Genomic DNA, 25,607 nt, shown 5'->3' with positions numbered 1-25,607 from the left:
CCATCCTAGAACGCCCATGGGGGGTGGTTGCCACCCCCCGCGGCATTTCGCTCCTGTTGGAGATAGAGCTTAGCGGTAAGACCAAAAAGATTATTTGGGAAGAGACGAATCCAATGATACCCAGTTTTACCTTCTCAGGTCAGTCATTGACCTTCCAGGTCAGGTCAAACTAAAAAATGTTGCTGTTTTGGGTCACCGTTGGATATCAAGTGCGCTGCTTATCAAATACCAATGACGATGCTGTTTTCTGGTGCTAAGCCAGCTAGAACCTCTTTGTCTGTGTGTATACTTATGTGCACCTAGAGATGTCAATCGGATACTAACTTTTTGGTATACCGATACCAAGCCGATACCAACTTGGTATTTGGTATTTCAAGGCGAATGTACTTGATATTTTCATGGTATTATGAACCCTCTCTAATGTAAAAGAGGCTGAGAATTTGGTAAAAAGTTGGTATTCCCCTTATTTTCCCAAGTCTGCTCGGTTTCGGTATTTTTCCATGGGTATTGTTGGTATTTGGTTTGGTATCGGTATCGCAATTTTCTGTAATTGACATCACTAGTGTGCACCGATTGTTTTTGTGTCCATATTACATGAAATCAGGATCTGAGAAGCTTTTTACCAAAAATGCAGTCAAAAAACTTCACAAAAAGTAAATTCAGGTTGCCTAAAACGCAATTATCTTAGATGACCTAGGTTGACCTTGACCCTGACCTTGACCCCTGTACATCGTCGAACAACATGTTCCATGATAGGTGGGAGGTAAGACTGGCAAAAAAGGTCAAAATCAAGGTGTCAAAAGCTCACAAGGCCCATGGCAAACGCAAGGTGTTGAGAATTGGCCATTTGGGTCATGACATGACCTGCAAACAAGGTCATATCTCCGAAACCAAAAATCACAGAAACTTGACATTTTCAGTGGACATCAAGAAAGGATGGAGGAGCAGCTATACGAACATTCAGCCTTCTAGCTCTAAAATGTTGAGTCCAGAGCAGAAAGACTACCTGGGGGGTGGCACCCCCCCCCCCATTTGCGGGCAAGTGTTAATGGCGTGCGAAATCGGGCGATAACGGCTAATTTTGGCCGACACGGTTCCGGTCCCGGTGCAATATCTTGGTGACCTGGGGTCCGATCGGCACTCAGAAAACGGCATCGTGTAAATAATATAATGGGCTATCGAATGGTGCGCGGTGCATGGGATGGCACGCGCCACGTGCACCGGGGAGGGCACTTTTATGTGGAAAATTGAGGTTTCGGACGGATTTTGGAATTAATATTATTTTCAGGTGACCGTCAGACGAAACGAGTTGACACAACGCCTATTAGCAATAACAATGTACCGCCTCTCATGGAAAAATTGTGAAAAGCTGATTGATCCAAATCAAGGTGGTACAAATCACGAGAGAAAATGGTGTTTGTCAATTTTGTGCCACTTTGTTTATCAAAATGGTTTTGCGCCATAATCTGATATCTCTGGCAATTAAAAATGGCACCGTTGGAAAGAGCATTCAATTATGCCCAAGGTTCTGTCTTCATTTTTGCAGGATGAGCAACAGCATTCTTAAAAATGTACTTATTGTACATGTTCCAAACCATTACATTGTCACTTTTAGCGAAATTCATCGATGGCCCTCAAAAGACTTCACGCCAGTTTTCGAATCGTTCTAAAGTAGAACGCATGATAATACGACACGGGCACCTCGATGCGATGTATCTGTTTTGTTTTATTACAAAACGCTTGGCCGTCAAAAAGCAATCGAACGAAATGAATACCAACGAAATCGACACAGACGAACCGAATACCCACGGGTAAAAAATAACCCTTCTTCGCGTTGCGGAGCACGCGGGTAACCCTAGTAACTTACCAATTTACTCAATTTCACAACACATTTCTTGAAATGCCTGTGAACGTTGAAAATCCGACCTTTGACCTGACCTTTGACGTCATCGGTTTGACCTAGGTCAATGAAATTTGGTCACAAGGTAGTCCCCCGGTGGAGCTATCGAACGCCGTTTGAATTTTGAAAATCGGCCGGTAAATGTCCGAGATCTTAGGGGGGCCGAAACGCCCCCCCCCCCCCCTACAGGTGGTAGTGTCCGCCGATAGCCCTACGGGGCGCGGGTTAATGATACCAACAAAATACCAAAAACATTAGGATTAAAATACCAAATATCAAGTTAGTATCGGTTTGGTATCGATATACCAAAAAGTTGGTATCCGATGGACATCTCTAATGTGTATATTGACGGTCTCATGAATCGTTTCTTTGACTAAGAATACGTACGTATTTGCCAGCACTGTCATCACTGTAAATGTTACCGAATGCTGCCAATAGAATAGCAAACCCTTTATAAGATTGGACCTTGCCTTAGGTATGTACTTGGCCTACCGGCGTTCCGACCGTCGCCCGTCGCCCTCCCTTTTCATGTCCGCGCGGTATATCGTCCCTAATCTTCACTCCAGAGTAATGTTATCCTACTCGATCAAACTGATATTCCCTCTAGCTCCGATACCGACCAGGTGTTGGACTACGCGTAGGATGATTTTACTGAGAGAGAACAATTGACTAGCTCACTGTACATACATGTGTAGGCCTGGTAGTTCTTTGGTGGTAGGCTGACTTTAGAATGGGACTTACGGCTTTAGGCTGCACCCATATTAGACATATGCTTAGGTGTTCCAGAATTGTCATATGTAAAACGCATTCATCTAACTAACGATAGACATACGTCATACACATGTATACTGTAATGTAAACTGTAAAGTGGTATGATCTAACTCGCGTATTTGTGATATCCGCTCTATTAGAAATTGTGCTCTCAGTCCCGGCTGTCGCGGTCGTCGGCCGCCATCTTACCACGGTGGTCATCGGTGACTGCAGGCATTGGCGAGATTGCGGAGAGGTGATTACGATTTTGAAGGACGCCATAGGCTGCACGGCAGCGTTATAAAAGGCGCGTCCGGCGGGGCTCAGGCACAGTTGATCTGCCTCAGACATCCTGTGACCACCCATCGCCATGAAGCTGGTAAGTTTGGCAGTGTACGAGCCGTTGGTTGTTCACTATTAGTTGTTCGGGACAGTTGCTAGCCTACACCCATTGCCATAAACCATTGCCATAAGCGCCAGCTACCGCCAATCGGTTTCGATCGTGACAGGTTATTGGATATGATTGAACTACGTTAGATCATACAATTGGTAACGGATCTTGATAAATACTTGACCGGTTGCTGTTAATCAAAAAGCGGTTATTTTTCATTCAAAGAATGCCAGATAAATAATTTTCATAAAATCAATAGGGATGGTGTGACATGCGGAAAAGTGAGAACTTGCGATTGTATGTAGATGTAGGCATCCGGTAACATGAACACTTAATTTGACTCATGTACCACGAATAATGAATTTGCTTTATTTTGATTCATTTTCCATGAAATAACCGTCAAAAAATAAAATACCTAAAAATAATTGTACGTTTTTTTCGGGTTTGTTCATAAACTCTAGGCAGCTAGAACACCCCGAAGTGTGAAATTCAAAGACTGCTGATGAGCTCCGCACAACCAAATCACAGTCCAAGTCGAATTGCAGTTAATCGCTAAATTAAGTCGCGGATGAATCACTGATGACAAGTCTGAGCTGCCCCTTGTGTGCAGTTGTCCACAGCTGGCTAGGTCTGTCAGGTCTATGGTCCGAACTGTATCCGTCTCTGATTCATTTCTATCTGCCTGCAGCTGGTGATTGCCGCCCTGCTGGCCGTGGCCGCCGCCCGGCCCCAGGACCCGGCCTACGACCCCGCTGAGGAGCTCCGAGCCGCCGGCATCGTCCGCATGGATATGGTCCAGAACGACGACGGCTCCTTCCAGTACGGCTACGAGACGGCCGGCGAGGGCCAGGAGAGCTCCCAGGACGTGTCCGGACGGCCCGAGCAGATCGGAGAGGAGGTCGGCATCGTCAGCCAGGGCACCTACTCGTTCGTCGCCAAGGACGAGGACGGAAACGACGTGCCGGTCACCATCACCTGGCGGGCCGGCCCCGAGGGCGTTGTGATGGAGGGCGCCGCCATCCCGGTGGCTCCCGAGGACCCCAACAAGGCTGCCCAGGACGCCGCCTACGCCGCTGCCGCCGGCGCCGGCGACTTCTAAATCCACGAACTGATGTCAACATTAAATCTACTTTATGAATTGGGATAGTGGAAAGGATTGTCTGAAAGTCAGTGTGCTCGCTGTCATCGAACCATGTATTTCAAATACATCTTCAGAATGTGAACAGCTTTTCATCAAATCAACCATCACTCGTTAGTAAATATGCGTACAGCTTTTACCTCGAGTTATGACTCGGCCTGAGTGGAAGGATGCAGGGTCAACTCCTGACGCTTTCCGTATGGAGTGTGTATACTAATAGTCCCAGCGAGATAGGCGAGATGGCGAAAAACGGTACGTCACGCTGCTGGTGAGCATCAACGCAAAATAATTCTAAGACCACGGACTGGGTCAAAGTCAGGTCAAACACCCCGACACCGGGCTTTCAGTACTCTGAACTTAGTGGGCATCGCTCGTCATAGGCTCAGTCAGAATACATAAATAATTGAAGTGCTACACGAATGCCCGGGTCATGCAAGAGTCGTCCAATAAATCATAGATCAGGTCAAGGGCAGGGCAAAAAGATTTAAAAATCAGAAAGAAAGCTTAAAAATCAATGTTTGTGTTTCCCCAGGCACACGACACTTGGCAATGTCCTCGCGGGCCCGGGGAGGGGGAGTTTTTTTTCGCCCTACCGCTGGCGAATATTGGCGATCACTCCCGAACGCTTAGGGATAGGAAAATGAAACTTCCACTGTCTTTTTCCACATTACTTGGACATCTTCTGAAGTCAAAAAATTGGACTTATCCACCAGATGACGTCACAGGGTTGATTTTGCTGGAACCTTGCACGGCAAACTTCGGTGTCACAGACGTGAGCTTCAAATAGCTGTTAAAAATCTAGTTTTAACCCTCGCATGTGTAGGGGGGGGGGTCGGATGGACCCCCCCCCATGGTTTTTCGCGAATAACTCGCGTAAAAAGCGGCCGATCGCGACGAAACTTTCAGTACCCTCGCATTGATCAATTTCACACCTACCCTGAAAATTTCATGACCCTGACCCAAATGACCTTTGACCTGTGACCTCTTTTCCGAGACCATGTTTGGCCGGAATCGCGATTTCGCGTATGTCGGCTCGCACTAGCCGCGTGTTTGCAAGCTTTTCGTGGTTTCAAACGTTCAAACATGTGATTTGATGTTACTCCCGTGTGTGTCAAGGTCACCTGAAGGTCAGGTCAGGTCATTGACCTTTGGTGACCTCGGGTGACCTCGGGTCACTTTTTCGAGTTTTACATGTTTCTAGGCTAGTTTTTGGAGCTGAATTCGAATTTAGCAACCATTTGAACATTTACGAAGTAGTTTTGGTGACTTCGTAACATGTTACGAAGCTGTCAGAGGCGGTTGACACGTACTACGAATACCCGTCACGACGCCTAATGGTTGACCTGACCTGACCTGACCCGACCCGGTCTAAATGCTTCAAGACATCATCTGTGATCAAAACTAACACGATATTCGTGATCAGCACCCCGAAAAACCCCTTAGCAGCCACACTTTACGACTTTCTAACAGGTCCCGATTTTCCCGACTTTTGGGTCATTGACCTGACCTGGAAGGTCAACCAATGACCTAGGACCTTAAAATTGGGTATCATCGGCTTCCTCTCGTCACGGGCAACACGCTCGTTTTTTCCGCGAAGCTCTAGCTCGACCAGGGGCCAAACGGCAAGGGGGGGGTCCAACCGACCCCCCCCCCCTACACATTAGAAGCTGGCAAACGCCGCACACATGCGAGGGTTAAAGAGAGAGAGAGAGAGAGAGAGAGAGAGAGAGAGAGAGAGAGAGAGAGAGAGAGAGAGAGAGAGAGAGAGAGAGAGAGAGAGAGAGAGAGAGAGAGAGAGAGAGAGAGAGAGAGAGAGAGAGAGAGAGAGAGAGCGAGAGAGAGCGAGAGAGAAGATTGCAAGCACGGATATGTAGCGTTTGACCTAGGAAAAAAATAGTTTTGGTTATCCGCGGTCAGAAGTCCGAGGTCAAAGACACTAAGGTGAGGTTTTAGCTTGTCGCATTCGTCTTGTCAAGCTGCGTTGGCTGGTATATATTTTGTCCGTTAAAGGTCAAGTTTTATGTTGACCTCATGCGACCTCGAATGACCTTTGGTTGACCTTGACACACCAAAGGTTGTATATGATGGATTCGTAGCCGCTGATCACGAATCTGGCATCCATTTTGCTCTAAGCATTCATTTAGAGCCTCAGTATGACAAAATTGTTCATTGTCATAACCCGCGCCCCGTAGGGCTACCGCGGCGGACCCTACCACCCGTAGGGGAGAGGCCGTTTCGCCCCCCCCCCCCTAAGATCTCGAAAATTTATCGGTCGATTTTCAAAACTCAAACGGTGTTCGATATCCCCATCCGGGAACTACCTTGTGAGAAAATTTCATTGACCTAGGTCAAACCAATGACGTCACAGGTCAGGTCAAAGGTCGGATTTTCACCGTTCACAGGCATTTCAAGAAATGTGTTGTGAAATCGAGAAAATTGGTAATTTATTGAAAACCATCGATGGGACATTGTTCGTCAAACACATACTTTGCTATCTGAGGTCACTGATACCAGGTCAGGTCACAGCGAGGTCAGGTCACCGGGGGTCACAATATGAAAGTGTCGTGTGATGCATGTCTTATGGTCCATTTTACATGACAAATGCGATTATGTGGGTTAGGCAGCCTTTGGGGCCAGCATAGGTCACGTTTTGGTGAAGGTCAGGTCAAGGTCAGGTCAAATTAGGTCAAATTTTAAAGTTGATATTTTTGCATAAAATGGGTATCGATTCGATGCAGCTCGTCACGGGGAGTCTAATGGTGGTCTTTGTTTTGCTCTACAAGGTCTAGAATTGCCAAAAAATGAGTTTGAAAATTTGGCGTCATCATTTTTGAGCGGTTTTTGGCTATAACTTGGCCAAAAAACGAGGTATCGATCTGAAATTTTGTATGTACCTATATAGTAGACGGTATACCGTCTATAACTATAGTTACTGTGATAGTAACTATAGTTACTATCACATCCCAGCAAACATGCCCACATGGGTCCCATATGGGGTGAACATGGGCCAGATGGGCCCACGTGGGACATGGGCTACAGATGGGCTACCCATATGGGCCCCATATGGGATAAAAATGGGCCAGATGGGCCAAACGCATGTGGGCTGGAGATAGGCATCCCATGTGGGTCCCATATGGGGTGAACATGGGCCAGATGGGCCCACGTGGGACATGGGCTACAGATGGGCTACCCATATGGGTCCCATGTGGGCGCCGCGTGGGTCCCATATGGGGCCTACGTGGGCTGGCCCATATGGGTCCCACGTGTCACCCACTGCCATTCCCATGTGGGGCCCATATGGAAGAGGTGGGGGCCCATGTGGGCCCCATATGGGAACCATGTGGGCATGTTTGCTGGGATATATTCAGTTTTTTTTTTCGAAACTCCAATTTTTTTATTTATTCGCTAATATATCTAAAAAAGGTTTTTTAATTTTGGGGGTCAAAACTCAAAAATTTCAAAAATCCGAGGAAGCAGTTTTGTAGTGCTGTCAATTTTACATCTTTTAGGTTCGATCATTTCTCTGTATCTTCAAAGCTGTAGGCTTGACAGGTCTTCTTGCGAAGTTCTTTTTTCGGTCGAAAATGACAGAACATGACGTCATTCTGACGTCATTTGTGGCCAACCTATCATAGCCTCTGAAAATTTGTTGGTGACAATGTGTAGAAATGATGCCCAGATGGGTCCTAAAATTTTGGTGGCGATATCTCCAGCCGTTCAGGAGATATCGACGGAAAAGGACAGGAAGGGGCTGTTCCCCCCCCCCCCTACGGGGCAAGGGATAACTGACTTGAAATCAGTGAAAGAGTCTCTAGCAAGGATCCTCTTCCGTGACCTTGAACTTGGGGCAGCCTGGTATCGTAAGACGAATCACAAATAGTTCATCGAGTTAACATTTTTTACAAATATGCCTTGAAATAGCATCAGCATGACCCTGACCCAAGTGACATTTGGACTCGACTTGTTCCCTGATTTAATGTTATATTGGCCGGAATCGCGATACGGCGTATGTCGGCGCACATTTTCCGTGCATTTTCAGGCTTATTCTGATAAGAAATGTGCTTTCATGTGAAATCCATACATTATGGACTTGCAAAGTAACTTTTAGTTCATTGAGTTTTTATTAACTCACTTTTTAACCCGACAGTTGCTGGGGTATTTCGCCACCCACCGTTTGCTGGGGGGGGGGGGGGGGCGTTAAACGCCCCCAGCCGATAACTCGAGAACCAATAGGCGCAGCGAAACGCACGAGGCGGCAAACGAAAGAGCGCGACAAGACGCTTCAGATGAGTACTTCAAAGTTGAATTTTGAGGTCACAGGTCGGGTCAAGGTCAGGTCAAGGTCAGGTCAAACACCTGAAATCGGGCTTTCAGTAGCATGGACTTCAGGACTTCGCAATGGGCGCCTCTCGCCATAAACTCTGTCAAAACGGTGCACAATCCATCTTATAAGACCTACAAGAGTGTCAGCTCCATATAGGGATCAGTCAAGCATAGTTCAGGGTCAAGGTCAGGTCAACCGGGTAGGCACATATCCCCGAAAATCAAAACTGATATTCGCAGCCTGTGACACATGTTTTATAGGTAATTTGGGGCGTAGAACACGATGGTGACATTCATTTTATCATATGTGTAGGGTAGCCTGGGGCAAGACGCCCCAGATAATTTATTTTGCTACATAACTTTTATTCCACATAACCTGGAAGGCCAAATTTGTGCTCAATGCGTTCTTTGGACATTTTACTTTAAATTCCACCCCTCAAATTCATTCACTTATGATCGGACTCCCAGCTAGGAAGTGGTTTGTTAAGCAACTGCAAATAGGGCGTTTTGCCCCAACCCCAGGGCAAAACGCCCCACGGCCTGGGGCAAGAAGCCCCATACTCTAGATTAAAGATTAAACATGCTAGTTGACTAAATCTTATATGAAAGGTCCGTTGGACCTTGGGAGGCATGGCACTGAAGTTAGCACCTTCCATCCTATCAGGTGTTCAGCTACGACACTATTGTATGAGCAGGTTTTTCACCTGCCTCATAACCCAGCAAACATGCCCACATGGTTCCCATATGGGGCCCACATGGGCCCCCCACCTCTTCCATATGGGTCCCACATGGGAATGGCAGTGGGTGACACGTGGGACCCATATGGGCCAGCCCACGTAGGCCCCATATGGGACCCACGCGGCGCCCACATGGGACCCATATGGGTAGCCCATCTGTAGCCCATGTCCCACGTCGGCCCATCTGGCCCATGTTCACCCCATATGGGACCCACATGGGATGCCCATCTCCAGCCCACATGCGTTTGGCCCATCTGGCCCATTTTTATCCCATATGGGGCCCATATGGGTAGCCCATCTGTAGCCCATGTCCCACGTGGGCCCATCTGGCCCATGTTCACCCCATATGGGACCCATGTGGGCATGTTTGCTGGGAAGGCCAAATAATAAATTATTGCAATGCAAATGTTAACAAAATACTTCCTTTGCCATCCAGTTGATGAGAAAAGTACATATAAATGCATAGAAACATACCGTTCGCCAGCTACCGAACGTTAGGAAGTGGGTAGTCCGAACAACACATGAGGTAAAACGCCCCATGGGGCTTTTTGCCCCGCGACCTACTGGGGCGTTTTACCCCATCACGTAGTTCGGTCAGAGAACAACGCCTTGCACTCCAGGAAGACATAATTTAACACGAACCAACCCGGCATTGTAAGCGTTAGACAGTAGTTTTTCAAAATACATAAAAGTCGTTAACCTGATGTGGACGATAAAAGAACGCCATGATGCATAATCTGACAACAAAACAAAATCACTCCAAAAACACATTTTTGGCTATATCTCCCTAAAGAGTCATCACAATTTCTTTCCAGTCTGCTCATATAATGATCGTATAGTGCACGTTTTATAGAAGAGAGGATGTTTCCCCAGAACCTTGCCAGTTCCGAGAAACATCGGTGAGGCGTTTTACCTCGGCGGGGCGACTTGCCCCGGTCTACCCTACGTGTTTGGCTCAAAAAGTTCAATTTAAGAAATTCATGTATCATGGTCACGAAAAATTGCCAAGATTCAGTTCAAGATTTTGGAAAATGCGGAACGATAATCAATAATTGAAGATAGTCATTTGATTGATCATGGTATTGGCAGTCTAATGGCGTTTACGGCATGTCTGTATGTCTATTCTGTGATTTTATATAATTTTTTGAACATATGCCGTTTTTGGTCGAAAACTCAGAAATCATGACGTCACTAAAACCTCAATATCTCAAAAAATTTCCGACCGATTTTTTTGAAACTTTGTCACAATAACCTTCAATCAACTCTCTACAGGTACCCAAAATTTGGCGCGCCTGCGGCGCGCCGTTTTTATGCTATGGCCCGGCGAAAAAAGTGGGGGCGTTTAACGCCCCCCCCACCCAGCAACTCGCGGGTTAAGTTTTAGGATGGTACTTTGTGAAGCTGTTTTCGTATTCGGCACTCATTTGAGCATTAGGAAAGTGGACTGGTTTTGGTTCCTATGAAACATTTTACGAAGCTTTCAGCGGCAGTTTTCAAATGGTATGGATGGCAGGCCTTCTTTTCTGCCTTCTGGGGGACTTGACCTGACCTGACCCGACCTACTCGAAAGGCACCAATACATCATCTTTAATCAATGCCAATAGGAAATTCGAAATCAGGTCCCCCCAAAAAATGGCAATCTAGTATTACTAAGCTCTATTACGTCCATACATTTCCGATTACTAGGGGTCATTGGCCTGACTTTGAAGGTCAACCAATGTCCTAATACCCTTATTAACCCTCGCCCGCCCATGGGGGGGGGGGTTGCCACCCCCCAGGTAGTCTTTCTGCTCTGCACTCAACATTTTTAAAGCTCGAAGGCTGATTTTTCGTAGAGCTGCTCCTCTATCCTTTCTTGATGTCCACTGAAAATTTCAAGCTTCTGTGATTTTTGGTTTCGGAGATATGACCTTGTTTTTCAGGTCATGTCATGACCCAAATGGCCAATTCTCAGCATCTTACGTTTGCCATGGGCCTTGTGAGCTTTTGACACCTTGATTTCGGCCTTTTTTGCCAGTCTTACCTCCCACCTATCATGGAACATGTTGTTCGACGATGTACAGGTGTCAAGGTCAGGGTCAAGGTCAACCTAGGTCATCTAAGATAATGGCGTTTTAGGCAAGCTGAATTTACTTTTTGTGAATTTTTTTACTGCATTTTTGGTAAAAGCTTCTCAGCAGATCATGATTTCATGTAATATGGACACAAAAACAATCGGTGCACACATCAGTATACACACAGACACACACAGACATACAAACACATATAACCCGCGCCCCGCTGGGCTATTCAGCCATACGCGCCTTGCTGGGGGGCAGATTCTGCCCCCCCTGTCTAACTTCCGAACCGATGGTCGTAGAAAGACGGGGAAAACGGCAATCGAAAGCTCTCAACAAGGCGGATCTTAAGAGCCCAAATTGTTTTCCTTAAGTAGGTCAGAGGTCAGGTCAAGGTCAGGTCAAGGGTACAAAATGCAAGTTTCTACAGTATCGGCCTTGCACCGTAGTTGCCGAGGAATGGACTGAGACTGATTGCCCAAAACGTGTTCTTAGACTACCAAGACAATATTCGTTGCATACAATGTCATTTAACCCGCGCACCGACGGGGGTCTGCGCCAACTTCGCACCGACGGGGGGGGGGGCGGATGACCCCCCCCCCTGAGATCTCGAGAATGAAGCAAGATAGCGACAAGCGGTAAACGGCATCGGATACGTACGGCCAAGATCTACAATTTTTACAAAGGTCATTTTCAGGTCAGGTCAAAGATGACGTCACAGGGGTCGAAAAAGTCAAAATGGCGGCGCTAGATATGGAGAGAGTTTCTCTCGAATAACTTTCGAATTAGTCAAGATAGGAACAAACTAAGGGCATCATCGTGATCCTCTCGTCAATCCGCATCGAATGATATATATGTTGACCTCGAAAGGTCAAGGTCAAAGGTTGACCTCAGGTCACGTGACCTCGAGGTCATCATGCATATCATTCGATGCGTCTTGACGAGCTGAACACAATGAGACCATCCACGCGTCTGTATCTTGTTCTTGTACGGAGTTATTGGCCAAAAACCTTTGGTGACCTTTGATGACGTCACATGACCTCACAGCTGCCCAACAGCAAAACAGACCTCAAGGTAGTGAAGATTGATCGTATATGAAGTCATTTAAAGTATATGGGGCCATTCCGACCCGTTTTAGTGGTAAAAACAGGGAGTTGATTTTCCCCCCCATTGACTTATAATGGGGAGGTCGCGAAATTGACCTGACCTTAGGTCACCGATATCAAAATTCCGAGATAAACAAATTGTAGCTACTAATGACCTAATAATATCCTGCGACTTTCAAAGGCCACCGACATCTACTGTAGCTCTGGCACGGTGAAAAAGTTGCAAAAAAGTGACTTGAGGTTGGGTCATTCAAAGTGACCTGGTGACCTGACAACACGCGCAGTGGAAGGGTTGCGAGTACTACGCCCAGTGGAAGGGGGGGGGGGGCGGATGGCGCCCCCCCCCTAAGATCTCAGCTCCCAATGGAGCTAGGGAGACGAAATTTGGAGGGTAGGTGGGGGCCCTGGAGAACTCTGTTGTGTGTGAATTTCATGACCCTAGGTCAATATCTTCAAGGTCAAATGAGGTCAAATGTGGTCAAATCTGCCATATGAGCGACTTTTTTGCGTTTACACGCCGATAACTCAAAAAGTTACCGGCCGATTTCCTTTTTTTTCTTTCACTATACGAAAGAACATACATTTGTGAGTATGTATGGTGAATTTCTAGTTAATCAAACAATAAATATGGCAGTTAGAAGCCTGCTAAGGGTAAGATGTCGCCGGCCGAAGCGGGATCGGCGGACGCGGGAAAAGCGGCAATCACAATTTTGTGTTTACACACTCATAACTCAAGTTTTTACCGGCTGATTTTCAAAATTATTTGACCATAAGATTGCCTGTACATTTCTTAGTCTTTTCGCCAAATTTGACGCGAATCGAATATAATCAGCGGTAAGTAGCGCGATGTAAAGACGGAACCGTCCCGCCCCGGCACAGTCTACAATTCAGGCGGCGCGTAACGGCTAGCGCCGGCCGCCGCGCCGCCGCGGCGGCAGGATGTTTGACTTTACACCGCTATTACTAGAAAAGTTGCGAACCGATTTTCTTATTTTATGCGCGAGAAGATCCGCAATTCAATTTTGGACAGGTAGCCCAAATTTCATAATAATATCATGTTTGCGGCGCGAGTTATTGGCGAAAAACAGGAGGGGTGGGCGAAATCCGCCCCCCTTCCACTGCGCGTGTTAAATTTGAATTTGAAATTTCACCCTACATCAGGTAGGGTTAAATTTGAAAATTAAATTTGCCCTTTTCATCGCTTCCTTATAACATTTATCTTTTTTTATTATAAAGTCATGGATATTTTCCAACCGATGAAATTAATTTATAATTTGAAAAGGCCATGAGTCATGTGAAATAGGTACAAAAACAGAAGCGTAGCTATCACTCCGTTTGAGATGCAAATGTTTTGAAATAAAAATGAAACGCCGTCAAATTTACGCTTGAATTTTATATTCTCGTGAAAAATCGCGAGACTATTAGGGCACCGTTGGTTAAATTGGGCCTGTAGCGCTGAAACATAACATTATTTCCCTGGTGCCTTAATTTCATATCACAAACGGTGGCTATCCGGCAAGGCAAAAGTTGAGATGATTTCAACTTCTTGCCGGACCGGAAAATCTGGCTCTCCGGCCTGCCGGACCGGTCAAAAAAAGTTGCCAGATTTGCCGGTTCACACCAGTTTTCAATTTTCCGGCACGGAATTGGCCATTTTTCCGGCCCGGCAGACGGAATTTTGCCGGTCCGGAATCCGGTGTGAACCCGGCATTAAAAGGTAGGAGGTTCAAACTTGCACACCATGTGTAAAATTGATGAGGTTATAGTCATACCAAATTTCGCGGCGCTACGCGCCGCGGTTTTCCCGCTATTCGCGAAAAACCTCAGGGGGGGCGGATATCCGCCCTCCGTCGGTGCGCGGGTTAAAGGTCAAGGTCAAGGTCAGGTCAGGTCAGGTCAGGTCACCAAAAACAAAATATAGAAAAGGGCATGTGCGACACATGTTTTATGGGTCATTTTACTCATAGAATTCAATAGGCACACTCAATAAGTGATATGGACCAACTCTGGATGAATTTCAGGTCGAGGTCAGGTCAAGGTCAGGGCAAGTGGGGTCAAATTTTGAAGTTGGTTGTTAAGGCCTACAAAGGTGTCTATCTGATGCAGTTTTTCATGGAGAATCGAATGGTGCTATTTTTGTTGCCGTACGAGGTGTAGAACTTCCAAAAAAATCATTTTTTTCAAAAATTTTGTGTGTCTTGACGTCATAAATTTTTGAATAACTCCCACATTTTTTAACCGATTCTTCTAAAAATTGGTATGTAGGTGCACATATACCACTCCTCTGACATATATTCCGTTTTTTCGATACACTCAAAAATTTGGATTTTATTATTATTTTCCCAAAAAAGTTGTTTTTTTTTAGAAAAAAATTTGCCAAAATCTAAAATTTTCAAAAAACCGAGATCGCCATTTGATACACACAGTAGAATCACGTATAACCTTTTTGTTACGTCTTGATTCATTTAAAAATGAAGGCGTTAGCGGCGTTTGAAATTTTGCCGTTTTTTGAGGCGAACATGGCGAACATGACGTCACTAAAACGTCAATTTCTCAAAAAAAATCCGACGGATTTCGCTCAAATTTTCAGGGAACGTGTCAAATTGATGTATGATAAAGTTCTGAAAGATTGACCTTGCTGACGTAACGCGTTTAGAAGTTATTGGCGAAAAACGGGAGGGGGCAGATTCTGCCCCCCCAGCGGGGCGCGGGATAACTGACCTTGTCCTAACTTGACCTGAAATGACCTCAGCAGCAAAAATTTGGTCGGGTAGTGTGACAAAGAGGTTCTAGCTGGCTTGGCACCAGAAAACAGCATCGTCATCGGTATATGATAAGCAGCGCACTTGATATCCAACGGTGACCCAAAAGAGCAACATTTTTAAGTTTGACCTGACCTGGAAGGTCAATGACTGACCTGAGAAGGTAAAACTGGGTATCATTGGATTCGTCCCTTCCCAAATAATCTTTTTGGTTTTTACCGCTAAGCTCTATCTCCAACAGGAACGAAATGGCGCGGGGGGTGGCAACCACCCCCCTTCCCCCATGTGCGCTCTAGGATGGGAAAATGGCATGTGCGGGCGAGGGTTAAGGTATCATCAACTTTCTTTTGTAACGGGCAGCACGCTCTTTTTTTCACGAGAAAATCTAGCTAGATCAGAGGCGGAACGGCTCTGGACCCTCCTACCTCACGATCCTCTCGATGATATCAGAAGCTGTGACAAGACCAATACGGGCGGGCTCAATGATACTTCTGCATTTATTAATATCACATGATGACAGCGAAATGACTCACAAGTGTTAGTGCGTCCACTCGATCAGCACACAGCCTTCACAGAGGCGAGATAGTTCAGGGTTCTCGGATCATTTTCCGCCTTAGAAGTCACCAGCGCCGGCGGCAGCGGCGTAGGCGGCGTCCTGGGCAGCCTTGTTGGGGTCCTCGGGAGCCACCGGGATGGCGGCGCCCTCCATCACAACGCCCTCGGGGCCGGCCCGCCAGGTGATGGTGACGGGCACCTCGTTTCCGTCCTCGTCCTTGGCGACGAACGAGTAGGTGCCCTGGCTGACGATGCCGACCTCCTCTCCGATCTGCTCGGGCCGTCCGGACACGTCCTGGGAGCTCTCCTGGCCCTCGCCGGCCGTCTCGTAGCCGTACTGGAAGGAGCCGTCGTCGTTCTGGACCATATCCATGCGGACGATGCCGGCGGCTCGGAGCTCCTCAGCGGGGTCGTAGGCCGGGTCCTGGGGCCGGGCGGCGGCCACGGCCAGCAGGGCGGCAATTACCAGCTGTGGAAATAGTGCACAGATGGTTATTTATGTTAAACAGTGTCATGATTGACCAACATATTGACCGTCTGCTTATCTCATTTGTTGCAAGCAAATGTTGTTGCCCAGGTCCTTACCCCCATCGCTCAATTTTCGGCTCAGTGTTTTTCAACGAATATTTTCCCTTTATTTTATTACCTGAATATTGTAATATACAGATGGTCACCGCGGAGACCACGCTAAGCTAAGCCTGCCGTTTACTGAGCCCCGACACCTACCATACGATCTGGCGAATATATGTAATCGGGAGGTCGTAGTTGCACTCACTAACCACAAGATATCACCGTCAGATACATGTAGCATGTCCACTCTGTTCTCGTTTTTTTTTTTTTTTAATACACACTTCAAAACAATTTTGAAGCAATAATTGGTGTGCGTGTCTGATTTGTACCCGTCTAACTCTCTTTTCAGCAATTCGTTTTCATAGATGTAAGTTACACGTTGCGACACCGTAATCAGTAATAATTTACATGCCAAATGGCGCGTTAATTAAAAGTTAGCCCAATGCCCCACTCAGTTTATCAACTTACCAGCTTCATGTCGATATGTTAGCACGAACTTGCGATGCAGATGCACTGTGCACTCCTGCCGGAGAGGTGGTCTTTTATAGGGGCTATGCGAACCACACGGCGGCCTTCGTAAGCATAATCCGCGCTGCAAAGCCAGACACTAAAGATCCGAAGGCTTTGACGGATGACTAGCTTCTCAATCGGAGCCACTATGCTTTGAAAAATGCCGATTGTATGCTTATGACTACGCGCATTACAGTAAAGTCGTTGCAGAATGCATTTGAAAGCTTAACCCACGAGCCGCTGGGGGGGGGGGGGCATAAAGTTGCCCCCCTTTACGTTTTGTGAAATATCTCCGAAACCTGATGAGCTACGAAAGTGAAACTTGGCATAGCTTCAAATGAATACCTAGGCAATGTTTGAGGAAAGTTTGGTGGTTGTAGCACCTAAGATGACGTCACAGTGACGTCATAAAGTTTTGCCGTTTTCCGATATGGACCATTTCTGATGACGCTGAGCATGAAACTCAACTGTAAATGAACTAGACAGCACCTGCTGTCATCCTAAAACATCTAACTACACTTCCATCTAGTTTCTGACCAATAATCGACCCTTTATATTCGGTCCCATATATCTGATGTATCGTGAGGAATATGAGAGTCGCAAATCTATAATTTCACTTATGACGTCACTGTGACGTCATTTCAAATTAGATCGACACCAAATTTGGACACAACCTCGGCTAGGTATTCAGGAAGATGTGTGCAAAGTTTCGTTTCTCTATCTCTTCGCGTTGCGACGATATCGTCGCAGAAGTAAAGGGGGGGGGCAACTTTATGCCCCCCCCCAGCGGCCGGCGGGTGGCGCGGAGGCCCAGCGGCCGCCGGGTTAACGTATCTAGTACTAACACTGAGGACTACCGAATTGCTCACCGCTACAAAGGTAGAGAATTGTATTCAACTGTGGATTCCAAACACCCACATTATCCTGGCAACTTCCACGGCAAATCAATCAACACCAATGTCACTTTCCAAACACCCATAACAAAAAAGTGAAAACAAAAAACCACAGCCTTATCCCTCGCCCGCACATGCCATTTTCCCATCCTAGAACGCACATGGGGGGGGGGGTGGTTGCCACCCCCCCGCGCCATTTCGTTCCTGTTGGAGATAGAGCTTAGCAGTAAAGACCAAAAAGATTCTTTGGGAAGAGACAAATCCAATGATACCCAGTTTTACCTTCTCAGGTCAGTCATTGACCTTCCAGGTCAGGTCAAACTAAAAAATGTTGCTGTTTTGGGTCACCGTTGGATATCAAGTGCGCTGCTTATCAAATACCGATGACGATGCTGTTTTCTGGTGCCAAGCCAGCTAGAACCTCTTTGTCACACTATCCGACCAGAATTTTGCTGCTGAGGTCATTTCAGGTCATGTTAGGTCAAGGTCAATTATATGTGTTTGTATGTCTGTGTGTGTCTGTGTGTATGCTGATGTGTGCACCGATTGTTTTTGGGTCCATATCACATGAAATCATGATCTGAGAAGCCTTTACCAAAAATGCAGTCAAAAAACTTCACAAAAAGTAAATTCAGCTTGCCTAAAACGCAATTATCTTAGATGACCTAGGTTGACCTTGACCCTGACCTTGACCCCTGTACATCGTCGAACAACATGTTCCATGATAGGTGGGAGGTAAGACTGGCAAAAAAGGCCGAAATCAGGGTGTCAAAAGCTCACAAGGCCCATGGCAAACGCAAGATGTTGAGAATTGGCCATTTGGGTCATGACATGACCTGAAAAACAAGGTCATATCTCCGAAACCAAAAATCACAGAAACTTAAAATTTTCAGTGGACATCAAGAAAGGATAGACGAGCAGCTATACGAAAAATCAGCCTTCTAGCTCTAAAAATGTCGAGTGCAGAGCAGAAAGACTGCCTGGGGGGGGGGGGGGTGGCAACCAGTGTTCGCCACGGGCCGCAAAATCCCAGTCCAGCCCAGCCCAGGCCCATGGGTTCACAGCCCGGCCCAGCCCGAGCCCATTCATGGTAAAAGCGTCACAGCCCAGCCCGGCCAGGCCCGTCAAAACAAATGAATGAAAAATTATTGACACCACACAGGCATCCGAAGGTAGCCAAACAATCTTTTGCGAGCAGCATGCACATTGCACAATGCACATTGCATGCGTGCTTTATTATCTCGTTTTTTAGTCATGTACAGTAATAAGCTATGTAGTTATAGTTCTTGTCTCAGTTGCGAACCACTGACTCCACTTCACAGTTCTTGGCCCAGCCCATCCACAGCCCATCGATCCTTAATATTTGAGGGCCCAGCCCAGCCCGTAGCCCAGCCCAGCCCATAGCCCATTGGGCTGGCCCGGCCCATGGCGAACACTGGTGGCAACCACCCCCCATGTGCGGGCGAGGGTTATAATAAAACTGAATGTATTGCCAAATATACGACAAAAACGCAGTGACTATTTCGGGAGTAGTCAATTATCAATTATCTTGATCCAGTCAGGATTGGTAATGGGCTACGCCCAAAAGAGTACTGCTCAGAACGCTCAGATCAATATCCAGTGCGGTTAGAATTGGTGCCAGCGCCGGCGGCAGCGGCGTAGGCGGCGTCCTGGGCAGCCTTGTTGGGGCCCTCGTGAGCCACCGGGATGGCGGCGCCCTCCATCACAACGCCCTCGGGGCCGGTCCGCCGGTTGATGGTAGCCGGCACCTCGTTTCTCGTCTTTGGCGACGAATGAGTGTGTGCACTGGCTGACGTCTCAGACGGCGTCCTCTCCGATCCTGAAGGATAGTTTGAAGACGTCCTGGAAGCTCTCCGGCCCCTCGCCGGAAGGAGGCGGAGGCAGGTACTGGAAGAAGCCGTCGACGTTCCGGGACGTCTCTATTTGAATTATATCGGCGGCTCGGAGCTCCTCAGAAGGGTCGTTCACTGGGTCCTGGGGCCGGGCGGCGGCCACGGCCAGCAGGGCGGCAATCACCAGCTGTAGAAATAGCGCAAAGATAGTATAGTTATTTATGTAAAAACCGTTGCATTTTTACTGAGCCCATATAAAATGTGATTAGCCCGCGCCCCACTGGGGAGGGGGGCTATTTATAGCCCCCCTCCCGTTTTTCTGCAATAACTTCAAAACCGCTTGACGTATCGACGCCAAACTTTCAGTACCTTAGGCTGCATCAATTTGACACCTTGTGTCAAAATTTGAACTTCGTACCTACTATAGGTCGGCCGGAAATGACGTCAGAGTGACGTCATGGTCGGCCGATTTCGACGCAAAACATTGAACCAAGGCAATCGCTCCCAAGAGCTCAGTTTTTAGGCTAGATCCAATTTCTTTGCATGAGAGGACTCAGAATAGACTGCGCTATCAAACTGCTATCACGGATTTTCGAAATTTTGAAAATTTTGAAAATTTGATATAATAATATCCAAAATTTATATTTTTACATTTTTTTTTTCAAAAAGTTTTTGACTTTTCGAAAAACGGAATATATGTGATAGAACGCATTACTATGACTAACTCTAGCAAGTTTTAGCTAAATATCTTCAAAAATGGCCAAGTTTTACGCATTATTGCAAAAAATTCACAATTATTAATTTTTCAAATCAATTTTTCAGCACGTATTTGACATCGTACGCCAATATAAATAGCACCATCGTGTTCCTGAGCTCAAACTGCATTCAATAGACACCTTTTTTATTGAAAAATTTTAACCCTCGCACGACCAGGCCATTTCTCACAACACGAACGACCAGGGGGGGGGTTGTTACGACCCCCCCCCTGGCGTTTCGAAACGGAAGGTCGTAGAGCTTAGCGGAAAAACCAACGGATTGCTCTCAACGAGATCTCGCGATTGGTGGTATATTTTTTGGTCCTAGGTCAACATTTGACCTACTTATGACCGGTCAAAGGTCAAATTTTCCGAAAAAATCAAACTTTTTCAACTTTCCGCGGCGATTGCGGCAAAACGGTGGAAGATATCGACTTGAAACTTTCACTATCGTGCTCCTTGATCAATTCTCTATCGTTTGGTATGTATTTCGTTTCCCTAGCTCTAAAAATGGCGCGTTGGGAGCGCCGGAAGTCGGCAAGGTCACAGTCGGCGGCAGAAATTCGAAAAATCAAAATTTAAATTTTTGAAATCTGATTGTATTTTTGGATTTGGGAGGTCCATTTGCTCCCTATAGAAGCTAATATTGCTGCATATTCCCATTGAGGTGACAAGAATTAGCAAAATAGTGGTTCGGGCGCTTTTCAAAAATAGTACCGGACGCTGTTCCTCTTGTGACGTCATAGCTCCGTGATCTGACCTGACCCGGTCAATTTTCTTGCACCACACGATAGCCAATGCTTGCCCCAGCATGCATGGGAAGTTTCATCATGACCCATCAAACAATGTGGGTATCACCGGCAGAAAACCTAGGGATTCGGCGCACACGTTTGGTAACTGTCGGCCGGAGGCTGTACCTCTTATGACGTCATAACTCCGTGACCTGACATGACCCGATCAATTTTTTTTCGGCAAAAGATGCGCAAAGGTTGCCCCAGAGGGTATTGAAAATTTCAGCCCGCTACGACAAGCCGTTTAGCGTGCACTTCGAAAAAACCTCAGGGGGGGTTGATACAACCCCCCCCCCCTAGGCGTTCTAGGGTTAACTTCAAAATTTGACCTTTTTTGACCTGAAAGTGACATAACATAAGCTAAATTCGACTCAAAATGACCTCGAATGACACAGACAACATCAAATTCGAAATCTCTGACCTAAATGGACCATAAAACAAGTGTCACGTGACCGACGCATGATATAATATTTTCGTGACCTGTGATGACCTGATCTTGACCTGAAAATCAAAGTACAAGTTTGGTACCCTCAGGGTAACTAGAGCATCTGTTCCAGAGTGTGTGATCCAAAAATGAGCCTGATCTGACTTGTAAGACGGCAGCCAGAGCCCAAACCGTGAATATGCCAAAATGCTAATAATTTTTACTTTGACCTGACCTGTGACGTCATCGGTGACCTCGAGGTCAATGAAATTAGGTTTCGCTCGACAGTTTTTCCGGGGCTATCAGACGCCGTTTGAATTTTGACGATCGGCCCAGTAGTTTCGGAGTTAGGAGGGGGGGCTATGAATACCCCCCCCCCCCCCCAGTAGGGCGTGTTATACGCAGACCCCAGTGGGGCGCGGGTTAGCCCGCGCCAGGCCAGGACCTTTCTTTCATAGCGTGGACGGAAGGGAGAGAAGGGTTATGACGACACCCCTGGCGATTGGCTAATTAATTATTATCCTATGGCACGCAAGCACACACTGTCATGCATTGGTATAAAAAGACGTAGGCAGAGCTGCATGCAACACAAAAAAGCAACAAAAACAAAAACGACGAAATCGAGACGACATCTTCAATGTTTTCATAATTGAATATATGTGAAAACTCCCTTTATTTTCAACGCTACGACTACATCAACTATATGTAGTTAGACGTAGTTAGATGATCTCAGGTTATCAAAACTAAAATAAAAACAGGGATGTGTAGTATTTGGACACTCGGTGATATCAGCAGACATTGCAATATTTAACCGATTTGGTTACAGAGTGGTTGCCTATAACCTTTTACTTAACACTTATTCTTACAGCATGCACCATTGGTGCTAATCTTCATACAGCTTGGCACGTTCAAATGGTAATTTGATACAATACCACACTCGGTCACTTATCCCGGTGGCAGCGGGTTGGTGGCCGGATAACTCCTCGTCGCAAGTCGGAGAACCGAGTTTTTATGTTCAGCAAGCCTAGTAACCAGGGAGCGAGCGAGACATGAAAATGTCAAAAAAATATTTATATTTGGACTAGCCTTAGAAAAAAAAACTCACCAGTTTCATGTCGCTATGTAACCACGGAGCTCGCACTGCAGATGCACTGTGTGCACAGGCGACAAGGAACTCTTTTATATGGGCGTTTAAACCGCAACGGCGTCCTTCAAAGCCTTATCAGCACTACAGAACCAAACCCTAAATATCAAAAGGTCTTGACAGCTAACAAGCTTTTCCGCTGGAGCTGTTGCATTATGGAAAATCCATATTTTATTTAACGGAACTGTTGACGGAGCGAAGCTCAGGTAAATTTTGCGGACCTTCTTATTCTTACTATTCGGTCTCTGACGCCTGACGGTTGGCAAATTTTGCGCCATTTTGGCCAGTTCCTCGCCGTCCAGTGGCCAGATCTTTTGTTTTACATGATTTGAACCCCGGCTATCTAATTCAGGCTCGAGTGGCAAGGCAAGATCAAATGTTCCGTGAAACCGGCTCATGCGACGTCCGGTGGGATGCAAAGCAAGAAGGAAACCCGATAAGGTGCCAGCTAGGCAAGGCCGATGAATTTCGTTACTTACTCACTTGCTGCTGAGACTTGGAGCTGTTTGATTTGCTCTTGTTGAGGGATGATCTTTTACCCGAAAAAGTCCTATGCTTGAAAATATGTGCCTATATCCAAGAGGACAAAAACCTGTACCTTGCGCCAAATTGCACAATAAAAAACGTTTTATATTAGCATTTTCACGACGGGCTATCAGAGGGCTGTTCACGGGCCCTGTGTGCGGTCGGACCGCACACAGCCTCGAAGCTCCGCCCACTGCGTCCCTACGTCAGCCTTCCGTCACCGCACACAGCGATCGCTGTGGCCGGTCGGGACTGGCCACAGCGGACCGTCCACCACACGCAGCCGTGACGTCAGAACCGCCTACCCATCCCCTACCCCCACGCCTGCTGGACGTACCGCACACACCGCACGCAGCAGTGTGCGGTGCCCGTGAACACCCCTCTGACGAATGCACCTAATATGACAAAATCTACAAGGTCTTCTATAAAAAGCTCTTATACAATAAATATCTTCATGCAATGAGTTTATTTCAGTATTTTAATCAAAAATGATGTCTGATAATTTGAACAACTAGATAAATAAGCACATGTGCAACTCCAACTGATAAATTTTTCAGAAAAACACAGACTAATTTGACCAAATCTACACCTAATATGCACCAAATGTGTACTTACCAGATGGCCGTCGTGAAAACGGCTATTGCTTACGCTATTTCACTGTGTATATATGTGGTCTGTAACATATATAAGTGTGCAGTGTGTGTGGATTTCCGCGTAGGGAGTGTGCACGGGGCTGACTAAATACAAAGCGGCCAGTGATATCCCTGCGGGTTTGACAGCCGGTGCTATCCCTCCCCTTCAGTCACTCGCGTCACGCAGTAATGTGCGGGCTAGTTTTTTTTTTAATGACCTCGACTTTCACCTGTGGTAAGACGCGTAAGCGCTTATTTTCATGCTGCTGCATGAAGAGTTTTGAACGACGACGGTGGCTTGCAGCGTGAATAATAAATCGGTTTGACTTCCGTATAGTCCCGTCAGACACGGGCTAATCGGCGAGGGTCATCGACAGGACGCACATCAGCCGAGCGCGCAGGGTGTTTCTTGCGGGAACCCGTGAGATCTGAAGGGCTGATTGGTGTCGAAAGTCGGTATACGCCGGCTGCAAGCGACAGCCGTCTGCACATAGTCAGGGTCAGGAACGTTGTGCGTTACTGAGGAAGATGTCTGTTGCCAAACCAGTTTTGGCCATGTAGTATATAAAGCGTTTTGGAAATCATAATCTGTCAGTAGCCTCAAACAGTGTGGATCTGAAACATGAAACTGGTAAGTTGTGGATTGATCGAACGCTACCAGCGTTTTCAATATGTCCATTTGGCCTTGCCCAGAATCATGATTGGCATAAACTACACATTGCACAGCCCTACTCCTCAAGCATCTTTGAAAGTTTATTATCAAATCACGTACTTACCCGAACGAGTCGATAACATGTCATGCGTTCGCGTTCATCTCTGCAGCTGGTGATTGCCGCCCTGCTGGCCGTGGCCGCAGCCCGGCCCCAGGACCCGGCCTACGACCCCGCTGAGGAGCTCCGAGCCGCCGGCATCGTCCGCATGGAGTCGGTCGAAAACGACGACGGCTCCTTCCAGTACGGCTACGAGACGGCCGGCGAGGGCCAGGAGAGCTCCCAGGACGTGTCCGGACGGCCCGAGCAGATCGGAGAGGAGGTCGGCATCGTCAGCCAGGGAACCTACTCGTTCGTCGCCAAGGACGAGAGCGGAAACGAGGTGCCGGTCACCATCACCTGGCGGGCCGGCCCCGAGGGCGTTGTGATGGAGGGCGCCGCCATCCCGGTGGCTCCCGAGGACCCCAACAAGGCTGCCCAGGACGCCGCATACGCCGCCGCCGCCTCAAACGTTGTGTTGTAAACACATGCAACCAGCTATTTGCACTTGATCAGCGAGCACAATGGTATGCGAGTTGATAAGTGTTTGAATAAATAACCCTGTTTTGCTAAAGACCGTCAAACTTCATAATCGGCTTACCTATGGATGTTGCTCTACATACCTAGGTGTCGTGTTACTGGATAGGAACCTCTGCGCCTTCTCAGTGAATGAATGAGACCAGCTTTCTCATTCAACTGACTTCGATTTGACTTTTATTTGACTGAGCTGAGTGTCCCATGCCGTGCTGGCGTCTGAATTATTCGTGAGATTCAAATAGGGGGCATTTTTACGCCCTTCCCTATGACTCAGCTCATAAGCCACGAAGAGACGCGTTGTATGTAGGCCTTGTTCAAAAGTGCATGGAAAATGATGACAAAAGTATTGCGGCCTTTTTAGGTTAGGTCAAATGTCAGGTCACCTGAGGTTATCGAAGGTCAAATTTCGCATTTTCCACAACTTTTGACAAATTGACGCTAACCTCAGTAACAAATAAAGCTGCAACGCCGTGAAAAAATGCATTTGATAGCTCTCTTCTGCTCC

General features: G+C 47.0%; 2 protein-coding genes across 3 annotated transcripts; one reads left to right on the top strand and one right to left on the bottom strand.

Annotated features, from left to right (window-relative positions):
• The first annotated feature begins 2,939 nt into the window (after window positions 1–2,939).
• Window positions 2,940–25,055, top strand: LOC122383393 (larval cuticle protein LCP-22-like). Of its 2 annotated transcripts, none has more exons than XM_043369744.1 (2): window positions 2,940–3,029; window positions 3,730–4,264. In XM_043369744.1, exons 1-2 carry the CDS (start codon window positions 3,021–3,023, stop codon window positions 4,138–4,140), a joined length of 420 nt encoding a protein of 139 aa, XP_043225679.1. In that variant the 5' UTR covers window positions 2,940–3,020; the 3' UTR covers window positions 4,141–4,264. The 2 variants fall into 2 exon arrangements, with proteins under 2 accessions (XP_043225679.1, XP_043225680.1); XM_043369745.1 differs by lacking the exon at window positions 3,730–4,264 and adding an exon at window positions 24,639–25,055 and having other exon boundaries at window positions 2,967–3,029.
• On the bottom strand, window positions 15,644–16,808 carry LOC122383394 (larval cuticle protein LCP-22-like). Its single transcript, XM_043369746.1, has 2 exons — window positions 16,758–16,808; window positions 15,644–16,188 (listed from the first exon to the last, which is right to left on the bottom strand). The coding sequence occupies exons 1-2, from the start codon at window positions 16,764–16,766 to the stop codon at window positions 15,778–15,780; spliced, it is 420 nt and encodes a 139-aa protein (XP_043225681.1). The 5' UTR covers window positions 16,767–16,808; the 3' UTR covers window positions 15,644–15,777.
• Window positions 25,056–25,607: the final 552 nt, after the last annotated feature.

This window comes from Amphibalanus amphitrite, unplaced genomic scaffold, assembly GCF_019059575.1.
Source record: "Amphibalanus amphitrite isolate SeventyFive unplaced genomic scaffold, NRLGWU_Aamphi_draft 000162F_arrow, whole genome shotgun sequence".
Taxonomy (NCBI): Eukaryota; Metazoa; Arthropoda; class Thecostraca; order Balanomorpha; family Balanidae; genus Amphibalanus; species Amphibalanus amphitrite.
Note: the sequence above shows the minus strand (reverse complement) of the source record. Positions and strands in the feature narration are given on the sequence as shown.